General features: G+C 46.7%; 1 protein-coding gene across 1 annotated transcript in view; it reads left to right on the top strand.

Annotated features, from left to right (window-relative positions):
- The window catches only part of LOC132470543 (LHFPL tetraspan subfamily member 4 protein-like), a 31,088-nt gene extending 14,275 nt beyond the window's left edge, over positions 1-16,813 (top strand). The window contains exons 2-4 of the mRNA XM_060069243.1: positions 7,804-8,040; positions 8,576-8,592; positions 16,356-16,813. Coding sequence (XP_059925226.1) covers positions 7,804-8,040; positions 8,576-8,592; positions 16,356-16,409 — 308 coding nt within the window. The 3' untranslated portion in view covers positions 16,410-16,813. The remainder of the gene's footprint in view (positions 1-7,803; positions 8,041-8,575; positions 8,593-16,355) is intronic.
- The last annotated feature ends 205 nt before the right edge of the window (positions 16,814-17,018 follow it).

Raw genomic sequence — 17,018 nt, 5'->3', positions numbered from 1 at the left:
GCGTTCCCATGAAGCTTTCCTGCCCTGTGTTCCACTGTAAACTTCAAGTCCTGCAGGTGTAAAAACCAACGGTTATTCTGTCATTCTTATCCTTGTTATGGGCCATTCAATGGAGCATGGTCAGTTACCATTTCAAACTCACGCCCTAGCGTAATTTTTCAATGGTCCATTTAACTGCCAAGCATTCTTTTTCTATGGTTGCATAGTTTTTCTCATGTGGCTGTAGTTTACGGCTGACAAAGGTTACCAGGTATTCCATGCCGTAATGTATTTGGGACAGGACTGCCCCAAGTCCTACCTCTGATGCTTCTGTCTGTAGCACAAACCTCCTGCTGAAGTCAGGTGTTTGCAACGCCATCTCGCTGCATAGGGCCATCATCAGATGATTGAAGGCCAGCTCGGTCTTGTCCGTCCACTTCACCCGTTTGGGTGCACTTTTGCTTGTCAGCTCATGAAGGGGGGCAGCTATGGAGGCAAAGTTCGGAATGAACTGTCGATAATATCCCATTAACCCTAGGAAGGTCCCCAACAGTCGTTTCGTCTGGGGTTGGGGCCAGGTTGCTATGGCATCCACTTTCTTCTCTTGGGGTTTCACATTTCCTCGTCCCACAGTGTACCCAAGGTAGTTCGGCTCCTCCAGGGCCAGGGAACACTTCACAGGGTTGGCTGTCAGCACTGCTTCCCGCAAGGCCTGGATGACAGTTTCTAGGTGCCGGAGGTGGATATCCCATGACGTGCTATGGATAATGATGTCATCGAGGTAAGCTGCTGCATAGTCCAGATGTGGCCGAAGCACCCTGTCCATGAGCCTCTGGAAAGTTGCTGGGGCCCGATGAAGACCAAATGGGAGGACCCGGTATTGGAAGGCCACGTCTGGTGTCGAGAACGCCGTCTTTGGCTTTGCTTGTGGCGTTAGTGGCACTTGCCAACACCCCTTGGTTAAGTCTAGTGTGGAGATGAACTGGGCAGGTACTAACCTTTCGACCACTTCATCCACATGGGGCATAGGATAAGTGTCGAATAGAGAGATCTCGTTAAGTTTTCTATAGTCATTGCAGAACCTAATGCTACCATCGGGCTTCCCAACACTATAGGACTGGACCAGGCACTTTCCTTCGGCCAACCTGTCATATCCGGTAATTCACTGGTCCCACTTGTTCCATTAACTCATAAGGCCCTTGCCATTTAGCTAAAAATTGCAGCCATTCGTGGGGACCAAGACCATGACTTTTTGTCCTGGTTCGAACTCTCTCACCTGGGCTCCTCGATTGTACACCTGTGCCTGTTGTGCCTGGGCTTGCTGCATGTGTTCACGAACCAAGGGCCAAACCTGGGTCATTCTGTGGTGCATCCGCTCCATGTGCTCCACGACACTGCGCTGGGGGGATGGCTGCTGCTCCCAGGCTTCCTTGTCCACATCCAGCATGCCCCGGGGCCTCCGTCCGCACAGCACTTCGAATGGTGAATCCTGTGGAACTTGTGGACTTCACGTATGGAGAAAAGAACACGAGGTAGCAGATGATCCCAATTCTTACCATCCACATCTACAACTTTATGCAGCATGTGCTTTAGGGTCTGATTGAACCTTTCTACGAGTCCATCTGTCTGAGGATCAAGGTCAAGGTTCAACTTTATTGTCCCCGTGGGGAAATTTGTCTTGGGCAAAGCGCATCATTGCTTTCCTAACATACACAGAGTACAACAGAACAAAAACATAACCACAGACACAAACACAACCAGAAAAACCAACTTTAACATCGAGAACATGGAGCTTGATAGACTTAAATTGCACCTTGCTGTATAGCATAGAAATCTACAGTATGGGGATAAAGTGCTAATTTTTATTGCACTAGAACGTATAGAGAGAGTGCTATGTGCTAAAGTGCTTAGTTCTAAAGTGCTATGTGCTAAAGTGCTAACCTATTTATTGCACATTATTCTATTGCACATTGTTCGTCAGCTTAATGGAGGCTGGGACAAATGATAATTTAAGGCGGTTAGATTTGCATAGCGGCACACAGTCTTCTCCCTGATGGCAGGGTTTCATATTCAGGGAAGAGTGGGTGTTGGGAGTTGGAAATTATTTTCTTTGCTTTTTTCCTGCCTGCTCATAGATGCTCTGTATAGGCTCATATTCTTTCCTCCCTACGATTTTCATTGCTGTTTTGTGTATGCCGGCCAGTTTGCTTTTTAGTTTAACGGTTAGGTTGCCAAACCATGAGGTGATCCCATATCTAATGATGCTCTCTACAATGGCACGGTAGAAAATCATCATGATGTGGCTGCTTGCGCCGTACAATCTTAATGCCCCGTTTATACCATCCCGCTAATGGCCGCTAATGGCCGATGGACCACCGATGTGGAAGTCGGGGTGATTCGGGTGACATCAGGCTAAAAATTTATGATCGGGTCAATTTATCGGGGTAGCATTTACACATACCCGATGTTATAATGATAACATAACGATTTATGCCAGGGAAGACACCCGAAGTGCGTTTGGCGTCATTTGACGTCATTTGGCGTCATTTCGGTAGAAGGCAAAGGGGAGACTGGTTTAGACTGATATTTATTTATATATTTATTTATATTACAATAGCGATTTTATAATAATAGAACGCCAGTTCTAAATGGGCGAAGTACCCCTGTAATTATAAAAGTAGGACATCCATCCATCACCCCCTATTTATACCCAAGTGGCAGATTGAGGGTCTTCCTTAACGCAATCTGGTCACTCACAATCGTTATTTGTCAAGGGTTCTCGAGGGTCTTTCGTGTGTTGAGGTTGCCGATATAAAGACGATAAAACACGATAAAGCGCGGAAGATTAACGAATATAGCCGATGTGCCCAGGAAAATTCCCGAACGACTTGCGATGTCTTACGTTATACTCCCGTTCTATTCCCGATTATAGCCGATTAGCCCATAGCAACACCTGGTAACCGATTCTACCCCGATAGACCCAAAATTAACAAACATGTTCGTTCTTTGCCGATGTTGCCCGATGTTGCCCGATCATTGAGCATTTCTTCCCGTTTCTTCCCGTTGTCTAAAGATGTTCCCGGGAAGAGTAACGGTGTTTCCCAATGCAACCACGCTATTTGCCGATGTTATAACGATAGCTGCTGATTAAGCCATCGGGCACCATCGGGGCCCACTATCGGGTAGGTGTAAACCCCCCATAATCTTCGCAAAAAATATAGCCTCTGTTGCAGTCTATTACACAGGTTGTCAATATGTGTCTTCCAGCAGAGTAGATTATCAATATGAACCCCTAAATACTTATATGAGGATACGTGGGTGATTTCCTGATTTTTGATGACCACTGGCTCATGGTCAGTCACTTGCCTCAGATCCAAAACCATTTCCTGTGTTTTGTTCACATTTAGTATAAGATTGTTGGTGTCACACCACTTAATAAATAGGTCTATCTCATCCTGGTACACAGAGGGGTCCATATCCTTGTGTAGAAGGCTCAAGAGCACGGTATCGTCCTCAAATTTCACCATATAGTTGTTAGGGTGCACAGTCCTACAATCATTGGTGTACAATGTAAACATTGTTGGTGATACAACGCAATCCTGTGGGACTCCTGTGTTGCAGTGTTTTGGTGTCTGACAGTGTTCTGTTGACCTTCCCTTGCTGTGTTCTATTTGTTAAAAAAAAGAGTAAAACCATTTGATCAAGGGGGTGTTTACACTTATGACTTTGAGCTTCTCTAAGAGTATGTGAATTTGCTCTATTAAAAGCTGAGCTGAAATCAACAAATACAATTCTAGCATAAGCTTTTGTGTTCTCAAGGTGCTTGGAAATAAAGTGCAAGGTGCAAAGGATTGCATCATCAGTACTGCATTCCTGCCTATACGCAAACTGGTACTTGTCTAATTTTGGCTTGACATCCTTCATGAGCAGTGACACAACAAATTTTTCAAAACATTTCATAACAATCGAAGTGAGAGCTACGGGACGGAAATCATTGTTTACTGTGGCACAGGGCTTTTTAGGCACTGGAGTTATAATTGACTCTTTCCACAGAGCTGGAACTGTGTGAATGTTAAGTGACTGTTGGAATATTGGACACAATGTCGTTGTTAGTTCCTCTGCACAGCTTTTGAGCAAAAAAGCTGGCATGCCGTCAGGGCCTGCGGCCTTGCCCGTACGTACTCTACTAAAGAGATGGCGGATGCTGGTGGGATCGACTTCCAGGCAGCAGGTGTCAACAGTGTCTGGCAGGGACACACTCCTGAGAGAAGTTTTCACGGTCGAATCTCAGGTAAAAGTCATTCAGCTCGTTTGATTTTTGGTGCTCGTCCATGGTGATTATTTCTTTCTTTGCAGGGTTCATATTAGTGACTGATTTCATTGTGTCCCAAAGTCATTTTTTATTTGACATTTGGAGGTTATGTTGTTTGCCTATGTTGTTCTCTTGCATTAGTGAGAAGTTGTTTGAGTTCTTTTTGGACAACTGACAGCCCTGCTCTGTCATTACTTCTAAAGGCCTGCTTTTTCCTATTTATACAGTCTTTTATTTATTTTGTTACATAGGGTTTTTTATTGGGGTAGACTACAACGTTTTTCTTGGGCACCACATTGCCAACACAAAACTCTATGTAGTCTGTTATAGTTACAGTAGCCTCATCCAGTTCTAGTGCATGGAACAGGGACCAATCTGTGCACATGAAACACCCCTTTAATGTCTCAATTGCGTCGTCTGACCCCACATTAACCGTCTTATGTTCAGGTTTGCTTGATTTGAAAAGAGATTTTTATGCGGATATTAGATGTATGGTGTTTTGATCTGAGTTGGAAAGGGGGGGCTTTGGTTTTACGGAGTATCCCCCCTTTATATTGCCATAACATTTATCTAGAATCGTTATTTCTTGTGTCACATTTTACAATCTGTTTACAATGGTTAAAGTCACCCAAAAAGAAACCAGGAGCTCCGGGTGTGCGCTGCAGCTGTTCGTGTGCACACTCTGCTATGTACGCAGCAGCTCTGCCTTCATTCAGCCCCCTGCTGGGCGACATACTCCTTGGCGTTGTGACCCTACCGTAGTCTTTCTGAGCTTCCCCAGTCAAGAAGGGCAATAGGTTGTTCGCACATGCTGCTCTTGGCCAGTTCTCCCTTGCTGCAGTCCTTTCAAACAAGGCAATATACGTCTCTATGTCATCATCCAGCGTCTGTTTGGCCAGCACATCTCGTAGTCGTCGCTCTTGTCTTCCGCTTACTCTGCACAACTCAGCTCAGCTACAATCATTCTCCTCTTCGTTCGGACGTGCTCTATCCCTATCGGTTTACCCACTGATAGCGAGGACTCAGACTGCCCGCATCCTCCACCATAAGTGGGCAAAAAAGGTGAAATCAAACTTATGACATTTATTTATAAAGGTGCGGGGAAAAGGGAGGGGAGAAATGGCAACTCAAATCTTCACCAGGTCGGCGGTTGATGTCAGGGTGCTCTGTCTGGCTCTTCCTGTTATGGGGGGCAGAGAGAGAGAGAGAGTCAGGCCAAGCTTAGTGGGGTCTGTGGTCCCTGCCACTGACCCCTTCACCCTGGCTGGGCTCTTGGTTCCTCTTGGGAGTTTTAGGGGTTCCTCTCCAGCCGCAGGCCTTCTCTCTCGTATTAGCATGACACAATTTACACAAATCAAAGTAACAATCCTTCGGTCCACTTGGACGTAATTTCATTTGGGTTCAGGGTTCAGTTGGGTCAAGAGGGTTGGCCACAGGCCTCTTACCACGAGACTGGCCTAGAGTGTGTGTGGCTCCTCCAGCCAGTCTGTCTTCAGCTTGTTCTGGTGGGGTTAAAAGGCCTCCTGATTGCAGGGCTAACTCAGCACACCTGAGTGGTAAGCTGAGACACCTGAGTGGGGCGGGGTCTCTATGACAAAGCTTTTAGAGTAGTACCTCCCATCCTACACCACACCTCTTGGCTGCCTTTGCCTGCCTTTGCCTACCATGTGGCCCTGTGGGGCACTGCTCAGCGGCTGGGCCACCACAACATTCGATGTGCCCTTGTAAGGGAGTTATGATGTAATTTAAGAAAGTACAGTGAGTGTTTGTTTTCGCATGTAGTTTAAAATGTTAAAAAATATATATATTTAGTAGTTTCAGAGAAGCAAGACATGTTCCAGCCATACACAGATTTAAATATACCATAATCAATCAAATCACCCTGCGTTATTAAATTATAGCTCTTTCACCTCGGTCCAAATCAGCTTCAAACCAACCAGCAGGAAACACAGAGTTGGCTTGCCTGAGGGGTGTATGAGTATATGTATGTGTGGTGTGTGTGTATGTGTGTGTATGTGGTGTGTGTGTGTGTGTGTGTGTGTGTGTGTGTGTGTGTGTGTGTGTGTGTGTGTGTGTGTGTGTGTGTGTGTGTGTGTGTTTGTGTATGTGTGTGTGTGTGTGTGTGTGTGTGTGTGTGTGTGTGTGTGTGTGTGTGTGTGTGTGTGTGTGTATGTATGGTTGGTGTGTGTGTGTGTGTCTGTGGGGGGGTGTTTGTGTGTGTTTCTTTGTGTGTGTGTCTGTGGCGAGTTCAGGATGAACTCGCCAACTGTAAACAAAGGCAAAGGAAAATGTTGATGCTGTTTTACTGCGACGCCTAAAGGAAGACACACATTCAGTGATAGATTGCTTAGTCGCTCACCGAAATCTCTTAGGGAGAGAAATCGGTGAGTCAGCACAGTGAGAGGCAGGACAGGTTTAAGACACAAATTGCATTCCACGCACTCCTCCCCTTCCCACCTCTCCTGCCCTCCCTTCCCCCCCTCCTCCTCCCCTCCTCCAGTCCCCTCCCCTCCTCCTCCACCCCTCCTCTCCTCCCCTCCCCTCCCTTCCCTTCCCCTCCTCTCCTCTCCTCCCGTTCTCTCGTCCCCTCCTCTCGCCCCCTCCTTTCCCTTCCCTTCCTTTCCTCCTCTCCTCCTCCCCTTCTCTCCTCTCCTCCTCCTCCTCTCCTTCCATCCCATTCTCTCCTCCTCCATTATCTCTTTCTCCTTTACACGCATTATGCTGACAAGATGGCAAAATTTGTTGACATGATTCAAAGGGTTTGGGAGTGAGTGACCACTTCGGTTTTGATAAATAGGGTAAATTCCCTTTGAAATAATAATTCTGCGACATTCGATGGAGATGTAAAGATTGGTCATTCCCTATTGACTGCACACCTCACTCATTAGAGTGTGACGTGGGATTTGATAGCCGCTTGCACTTCCTATGTGCTATGAAAGTCCACTTTTTCAGAAACCTTTAGGACTGTCACCAGTGCTAAAATGGGGGTTTACTCCCCGTTTAAACCTGCACTGTGTCACTTTCCTACTCACCTATCAGCTTATTATAAAATACCCAAACCAGAAAGCTAAAAGAATGAAACACCTATAGTCAATCCATCCAGGGAATTCTTTCTCGCCATGCCTCAGTTACACTTTTATCAACCGATCGTGTCTAGACTGGCTAATGAGCCAGACCAGACCTCACCAGGATGGATTCTATACAGTCCCATCTGACGCTTCAATCATAACAGTCTAAAGAGGCCTAAATGGATTTATTCTTGTCCCCCCATATGGGAAATTACAATCAACCACTAGACACTGCTTGTGGGTGAAGGAACACAGTGCAAGTGTCACCATGGTTCTCATCATCTCTTACGTACCTCCACCCCGGTCCACAGCCTGGTGCTGCCATCATCTCTAAGCTACCTCCACCTGGTCCACAGCCTGGTGCTGTCATCATCTCTAAGGTACCTACCCTGGTCAACAGCCTGGTGCTGTCCTCATCTCTAACGTACCTACCCCGGTCCACAGCCCTGTGTCTGGTGTTTGGCTGCATCATCTTCCCGGACGGCTGGGATGCGGAGGTGATCCGGGACATGTGTGGCGAGGACTCTGGGAAGTATGCGCTGGGGAACTGCTCGGTGCGCTGGTCCTACATCCTGGCCATCATCGGCATCCTGGACGGCCTCATCCTCTCCTTCCTGGCCTTCGTGTTGGGGAACCGGCAGGACAGGCTCCTTCTGGAGGAACTCAGGATGGCCAGCAGAGGTGATGGGACTGTCTGGCTTTCTGTCTAGCTCCTTATCTCTGTATCTATGGATGTATCTTGCTGGCTGTCTGTCTGTCTATTTAGATATATTTATATCCGTCTCTCTACCTCTGTATATGTATCTTTCTGTCTGTCTGCTTCTCTGTCTGTCTGTCTATCTTTGTATCGATGTATGGATCTGTCTGTCTGTATGACTCTATCTCTGTATCTATGTATGTATCTTTATGTCTGTCTGTCTCTCTATCTATGTATGTATTTCTGTCTGTCTGTCCGTCTGCCTGTCTCTCTATCTCTGTATCTATGTAGGTATCTTTCTGTCTGTATCTCTTTCTGTCCGTCTCTATCTCTCTGGAGTCTGTATCTGTATCTATGTATGTATCTTTCTTTCTGTCTGTCTGTATGTCTGTCTGTCTGTCGGTCTGTCTCTCTATATCTGTATCTATGTATGTATTTCTGTCTGTCTATCCATTTGCAATGATTGAACAGGGGAAAGATAGTCTGATGACTGAGACCAATCTCATTCTGTCTCCACAGATTTTGCAGTGTCGAGGGTGAGTTTTCATTGTTGTCGGGTTCTATGTTGCATGGTCTCCTAGTTAAGCTTGTTGTGTGTGTGTGTGTGTGTGTGTGTGTGTGTGTGTGTGTGTGTGTGTGTGTGTGTGTGTGTGTGTGTGTGTGTGTGTGTGTGTGTGTGTGTGTGTGTGTGTGTGTTATAATCAAGTCTATGAATGTTTTATCGCTGACCTACGTTATTGCTAACATACTCTTCAGAATCATAATTATTGATTAACACTATTCGTCATGCATTCTTGCTATCACTTTTAAATTATTTCTATGTATGTCCATTATGAATGCTGTAATCAATTCAAGTGTTCAATTACCTGTATGCTCAAATACATGTAGTTTAGGTCATTTAAGCCCCTTTTACATCAGCCAAGTTATGACTAACCCTGACCCCATCAGCTGGACATGGAAAAATGTCAAATTAATCTCAGGAAGTAAGAGGCAGAGGTTGAAGCATGTTAAATGAAAATTCTGCAGCGCTGCACTTCTATAAAGAAAGGTCCACCCAGAACAGAGAGAAGCTGTCGTTCTGAAGAATTAGTTCCACTGAGGACTCTGCACAAAGCAGGCCCCTGGGCCTCTCCTGTGTGTGTGCGTGTGTGTGTTTGTGTGTGTGTGCATGCATTAATGCGTGCGTGTGTGTAGGCGTGCATATACTCTTTTTGTTTGCAGCAGTGTGTATGTGTTTGCTTATGTTTAAGAGCTTTTGCTTTATTTTGCAGGAGCATGTGTGTGTCTGTGTGTATGTGTGTGTGCGTGTGTGCTTGCAATTGTGCCCAGTGTAAGAGTGAAAGACGAACATCTAGCCAATTGCCTAGCTGATGGGGTAAAAGATAAGGAAAGAATACAAATCAAATAATACAAACTAATGTGTGTTGTTGCCCAAATGAATATACGTCGTTGCATTTGACAAACATGCATAAAACGTCTTGCACAAACAGAGCAAGACTACGTGAAGAGAAAGCTGAGACTGTTTCTCTGGATGAGATGAGTGCAAGAGTCTGATAGAAACAAGGCAGCTCTCTGAAATGTTTGTTAGGGTTAGGATTAACCCTAGGGTTAACTTGTGTGTTTGTGCTAAGGTTAACCCCAGTGGCGCTGGAATGATTTCAGTGGTGGGGGGGCCAAATGCGCATGCATGTGTCGAACAGCGCGTGACACCTCCTCAGCCTATGATATCTCAATCAGTCCATTTCCCGGGTCCGTTACCCGGGCCTAATTAATAGCCTACATTTTTGACTAGCTAAAGCTGCAGGCTTGGTATTGAAAATAAAAAACTAAGAGGGGCGGTGACAAACATGCAGGTGGTGAGATTTTTGGCATTGACAGTCTGAGATGATCAGTGTGATCATGACGAGAGGGAATTCCCTGACCTAAGTGCCGTGGTGGTTCCAGCTGCGAGAATATTTTTACCGATGAATGATTCTAGAACTAGTTTTGACTAGCCTTCGTAATCATCGGGGAAAACCCACTTGCAATAGGACGAAAAAATGTTTGGTGTCTCGGGCGTAATATACCGACACAAACATATAATTCCTGTTATTTTGTTAGTTGGACTGGAATTAAGTGAAAGAAATCATCCTATTCTGTTCTTGATGCTTGTGACTGTCTCAGTCCGTAGGCTACTAAAACCTAGAGACATCAGACGATTAGGCAAGCTGCTCCTCAAAATGTAACGTAGGATAAAGGGTAGACTATATCCACTTCATGCGTTTTGAGGTCTCCTATCTGAGCTGACAGCTGAAGCTGCGGTGGGTCGGATTCTCCAACACGTTTTCTAATTGAATTACCTCTAGTCCTATTCATCCCCAAATTGCAATGCGACATGCCTGCCGCCACCTAGTCTGACCTAGATGGAATTAATGTTGCCAGAAGAAATAGCTTTACAATCAATTGTCAGTCATAGCTGTGTTTTGGGCGTAACATGCATTAAACCAACATCTCCCATCTCTACCTGGCTCAATTAACTTAACGAGTCGGTAGCCTATTTTAGGGTACGTTCTCCGCAGAGCAGATAGGCTACATGGTGAAATGATTGAAGCACAAAGGACCCAGCCTCCCTCACTTGAGCTTTACCCAAATAATTTAAGCTTTCGTAGCCTCCAAAACTAAGTACTTTGCTTAGAAGGCTGGTCTAAAGCCAGATGCTCTTTTTTTGTTGATGCATGATGACAGCTCGCCCACAGCAGCCCTTATCAGTTCGGAAAGTTTACCCTTTCCACGTGTGATTTGACTAGTGTCAAAAATTTGATTTTTTTTTTTTTTTCACTTTTGTAGTCCTATGTTCTCTGCAGGTTTCTGCTAGTCTGTGGCCAAACAATTTTCTGATAAACACCATTTGCCAGTCACAAATAAAAGTCTTCCCGTCCGCGCATCATCCGTTCCCTATAGTGCACTCGCTCTACTAGCCCCACTATACCACCTCCAGCAGGCCAGTTAAAATATTAGGCCAAAACATTTCTAAGAAACTAAATATTTCATCAACACAAAAATAATATATATATATTTACTTTTTTCACGAAAAGTGGGTTGGTCATTGGATTCGCAGCCTCATAAATTCCAGCACCCCTGGTTAACCCAACCCCTAACCCTAATCCTGTGCATTGGGCTGTAAGACTTGACTCTAGGTTTTTCCATGTATAACTCTATGGAAATGAAGCGCATGGGCTTGTACTAACATTGGTTCACAAAACTAACCAAAAAAGATTTACAGAAAGATTTTCTCAAAATGTAGGGTTGAAGTACAAATATCTTGTAATTTTAATGAAACGACATAATAATAAAATATGAATATACCGGTACTTGATTAAAAAATGATGGTTCCTACCATCAATTTGGATGGTTTCATTTAAGAACTGGTCCGAGCACTTTGTAGGAAACTCCAACAAACCCCAATATTCCAGACATGGGGGACTCGAGTCACATGACTTGACTCGAGTCAGACTCGAGTCGAAAATTTTAGGACTTGAGACTTGCTTGACTAACGCCCCGTGCCCACTACCTCCGTCCGTTGACTGATCCCCATTGACTTTGAATGGGGACGGACGCGCAATGCATTGTGGATCCGTCCGTCCCGTTGGAGCCTTCGGCTCCGTCAGAAAGTTGAAAAATGTTCAACTTTTTCGGCAGCGACGGATCCGTCATCCAATCAGATCACGTATGCAAATTTAAGCCCTGTGACGCGACTCGGGCTCTGACGATACTGGAAAGCGGGAAAGCGGGTCATCTTGCATCGCAACAAGCAGGAAGAAGCGGGAAGAACCCGGCGAAGCGATTTGATTGGCTGACGGATGCATCGGCAAAGACTACTCCCCCATCAGTCAGCCACGCCTTCCCACGTCCGTTGACTGACGGAGGTAGTGGGCATGTAGGGTAACGCCCCGTGCCCACTACCTCCGTCCGTTGACTGATCCCCATTGACTTTGAATGGGGACGGACGCGCAATGCATTGTGGATCCGTCCGTTCCGTTGGAGCCTTCGGCTCAGTCAAGAAGTTGAAAAATGTTCAACTTTTTTGGCAGCGACGGATCCGTCATCCAATCAGATCGCGTATGCAAATTTAAGCACTGTGACGCGACTCGGGCTCTGACGATACTGGAAAGCGGGAAAGCGGGTCATCTTGCATCGCAACAAGCAGGAAGTAGCGGGAAGAACCCGGCGAAGCGATTTGATTGGCTGACGTGATGTAGGGTAACCCTACATGCCCACTACCTCCGTCAGTCAACGGACGTGGGAAGGCGTGGCTGACTGATGGGGGAGTAGTCTTTGCAGATGCATCAGTCAGCCAATCAAATCGGTTTTGCCGGGTTCTTCCCAGTTCTTCCTGCTTGTTGCGAGGCAAGATGACCCGCTTTCCCGCTTTCCAGTATCGTCAGAGCCCGAGTCGCGTAACAGTGCTTACATTTGCATACGCGATCTGATTGGATGACGGATCTGTCGCTGCCGAAAAAGTTCAAAATTTTTCAACTTTTTGACTGAGCCGAAGGCTCCAACGGAACGGACGGATCCACAATGCATTGCGCGTCCGTCCCCATTCAAAGTCAATGGAGATCAGTCAACGGACGGAGGTAGTGGGCACGGGGCGTTACCCTACATGCCCACTACCTCCGTCAGTCAACGGACGTGGGAAGGCGTGGCTGACTGATGGGGGAGTAGTCTTTGCAGAGGCATCCGTCAGCCAATCAAATCGCTTCGCCGGGTTCTTCCCTCTTCTTCCTGCTTGTTGCGATGCAAGATGACCCGCTTTCCCGCTTTCCAATATCGTCAGAGCCCGAGTCGCGTCACAGTGCTTAAATTTGCATACGTGATCTGATTGGATGACGGATCCGTCGCTGCCGAAAAAGTTGAACATTTTTCAACTTTCTGACGGCGCCGAAGGCTCCAACGGAACGGACGGATCCACAATGCATTGCGCGTCCGTCCCCATTCAAAGTCAATGGGGATCAGTCAACGGACGGAGGTAGTGGGCACGGGGCGTTACACTGATAAAAGACTCGACTTGACTTTGACTTGGTCTTCATGACTTGAGACTTGACTCAGACTTGAGACAGATGACTCGAAATGACTTTTCTAAAGTTAGATTATAGGTTGGATATGTGATTTGCGATACCCCAGCAGATTTTGAAAAGACGCAACTCAAATGGTCCTACCCCCTCTCCTTCAACGCTGACTCTGACTCCACCCATTCCAAGTACATGGACGCGCAATCACACAAGAGCGCGAACACAGATGCGCGAGAGTGGGCCAGGGCAGGCTAGCTAGGTTGGAGTTTAGGGTTGTATTCTAGCGCTAGGTCCAAATGTGGATTAGCTAGTAAACTAGCTCCAGTAGCTACCGCAGGATAACAACAAACAGAAGCTTGCTCTGGCACGAGCTTTGAGTACATGCACGTGCACAAAGAGGTCACGCGCGGGGGGGGGGGGGGGGGGGGGGGGGGGGAGTGCAGTACGACCGTTTGATTGACGTACTTACTGTCCAATGCCACTCGGTGTTTCTGAAAATCATTGGCTGGAGTTTTTCGAGCCCTGCCCGTTCCACAGATGATTAACTTGTTTAATTTTCATTTCAGTAGGCTACTTCTAACTCAGTGGTTTTAAGGGTCTTTTTGTTCAAGGTGGAGGTACGAGTTATAGCAGTCCCTGCATCAAGTGCACCTCTTGAACGTGTGTTCAGCCATGGTGGGGTGATCATTTGACCGCATCATTCAGAACTCAGTGACAAAAAAGTACTGTCAAATTATTTTTTTTGCAAATGCAATGCATATGTTGCGAGGCAGCAAGATTGCTACCAGCTTTCAGGCTTGTGTATTACTATTTCCCCTTCCTACAGTATGTGTATGTGATATTACTTTTGAAATATTCTTTTTTTTCATGTCTGATGCCATGTGTTCCAAATAATAATCTACAACATGTAGGGAGATTGAGTGATTGACTTGAACTGTTGTCGTATACAGCTACCTAGAGGTTATATTTGATTCTGTTCATAGGTTGGAGGTAATGATCATAAAAAACATTTTCAAACTATGCACATAATGGTTTAGGAATGTTTTGAATAGTTTGAGTTATTGTTATTGTTATTGTTAAGACATTGTTATTGTTAATGTTGAAATAAAACTCAACTTATGAACCACTCTCTTTACCGATTTTTAAATGTGGAAACTGGGTTAGATCATCAGATTTTTGTATGACTTGACTTGTGACTTGCTTGACCTGAGCAATGACTTGAGACTTGCTTGTGACTTGCACATGAATGACTTACCCCCACCTCTGCAATATTCCCATTCTTGTTGTCATTTTGGCTAGTCCTTCAAAATGTATTTCAACAGATGAAACCAGCAGGCCATGTGGGGGCAGCCTAGTGTTTTAGCCTTTGATTTGGCTTCCTCTGAGTCCTGCTTCCCCATCTGCCTCCCATTAGTTTGTAAGAGTGATGCATTCATGTCAAGTTGAGACAGGTGTAACTGAAGACCACGTAATATTATCATTATTGAGCAATACAGTTTTAATCGTTTGTCCTTGACTTTCAAGAAGTCATCTGTGATTAAATTAAATTAATTTCAGTTAAATTCAATGTTATTTGCATAGCCCTTAATCACAGTTAGTCTCAAAGGGCTTCACAGGCCATAGATGTATGACTCCCCCCTGACGGCAAGAAGTAACTCCAGCAATTAGAAAGGAAGAAATCTTAAGAAGGCAGAGTTGGGGATCCCTGCTTCCAGGGAACATTTCAAATCATTAAGTGTATACAATACAAATTCAATGTTGTCTACGGTGATGGGGGGCTGGCCAGTTAACTGCCAGGGGAGTCCAACCACTGCAACACACTAAAACCGTATACTGAATTGGACCGGGCAAGGTGCACACAAAACATAATCAGACCTGTAGTTTTTTCCGTTAGTTTTAAGTTTGGTCCCAACGTCTGTCCTCAACAGTAAAATTCAGACATCGAGGTTAAGAGCTCACAGGGAAGGAGGACCAACCCTTCACCGCTTCCTCCCCTTGAGCCTTCTCTCAGCTCGCTCTGAGACTGCTCTTCTCCTCCCCGTGATGAGCAGCACCGGTCCAACGCCGTGCCCGGGGTCCGCCTCGCATCACCTGGGGATGTTTGGTCACCAAATTTGAGAGTGAATAAAGACCGGGGAGCCCAGCCATAGAGCCATGTACCGGGCATGGGGGGGTTCTCTCTATGACTGTGAATGAAGAACAGGGTACGGCCGTAGTCATGGACCTGGGCATGGGGGTAGGAACGCAGCACGGCTCGACACTTTGAATAGATTTCTGTGCCAGAGCAGCGGTCTCCCCGCTCAACCCCTTAGGCCTATCCCCTTTTATTAAACTGCCATGCTTAGACAATGAGTCACCAAGAAGTCTAATAATTATTATATAGTTATTATCCTGCCATTTACACTTACACACACATAGCGCAGGCACGAATGGACGCACACTCACGCAGACACAAAAGCCGAAAGACTATTATTATCCTGCCATTTACACACACACTCACACTCACAAACACAAACACACAAACACACATTCAACCCGGGTGACCAAGCACTCGTTCTCCCTTCAAGGAGTCTCTTTCAGACACACATAGGACCCAGCTGCATTCCAGGTCCTATTTTATAGTGTGTGGTCTGGACATACGACGATTTCTGCACAGATAAAGAGGCTTGCAGAGATGCAACTGATGAACCCCAAGCAGCAGTTGCCTTCTTTTTTTATTCACGCGTTTAATCCACACACTTGATCAACAAACGACTTCAACATGTTGAGGAAAGAACAACCAAATTAATTCATTGTAATTCATTCCTAATCGAAGAAATAAGTCTCAGCAAGAAACGTCGTAATTAGCCGGAGTCTACCACTGAAACAAGTTGAGCATCGCAGCATGGGCCATGGCATTGGTGTAGAAATGTAGCGTCGCTTCATATCTCAATGAAACATGTTATCAGCATGCGATACTAAAATCCCATTCATATTCACACACAGCCCCAACCTGAGGCCTCCTGTCCCGTCCCCCATGAACAGGATGTGAACAATGGCCATGCAACAATTCAGTACCCCGCTCCTATATGGTCACCTCCCCACCAACAGTCATTCAATTCAATGAAGTTGTAACCCTCAATCACAGCCACCGTCTCAGAGGGCTGAGTGACCGTAGCCTACTTCAATCCATTCACACTTTTTTGTAAACGGCCCTTCTCCCCAGTGCCGTCTGTTCTCTGAGATGTGCTCTGTCCCTCCGGCTCCAGATCGAGGTCCGGGACTCCAAGGGCCCGCGCTACGCCCTGCAGCGGTTCCGTTGAGGTGGGGGCGGCCGGCTGCTGCTCCTTGATCCGGCCAAACATGGCTTCTTCTCCTCTTCACCTCCTCCGCTTCTTCGAGACCCAAGGCCCCTAGGCCCCGAGACCCTGACACCCCCCCGAGGCCCCTAGGCCCCGAGACCCTGACACCCCCCCGAGGCCCCTAGGCCCCGAGACCCTGACACCCCCCCGAGGCCCCGAGACCCTGACACCCCCCCGAGGCCCCTAGGCCCCGAGACCCTGACACCCCACCGAGGCCACGACCCCCAGAGGCCACGACCCCCCGAGGCCCCTAGGCCCTGACCCCCCCGAGGCCACGACGCTCTGAGGCCCAAACTCCCCAAGACCCAGACTCCTCAAGGCCATGACGCCCCGACCCCCCAAGGCCCCGACCCCCCGACGCCCGGAGGCCCGACCCCCTGAGGCCCCGACCCCCCGAGGCCCCGACCCCCCGACGCCCGGAGGCCCCGAGGGGCCAGAGGGGTCTACAGAAAAACAGAAACACTTTTCCTATTTTAAGTTCAAAACCAATCCAAGGATGGAAAGGTTCTAATAATGCACACTTGAGGGACTTTTATCAAAATGGTCAACGGTGGTGGAGATGATAAGGCG

Source organism: Gadus macrocephalus, chromosome 13 (assembly GCF_031168955.1).
Source record: "Gadus macrocephalus chromosome 13, ASM3116895v1".
Taxonomy (NCBI): domain Eukaryota; kingdom Metazoa; phylum Chordata; class Actinopteri; order Gadiformes; family Gadidae; genus Gadus; species Gadus macrocephalus.
Note: the sequence above shows the minus strand (reverse complement) of the source record. Positions and strands in the feature narration are given on the sequence as shown.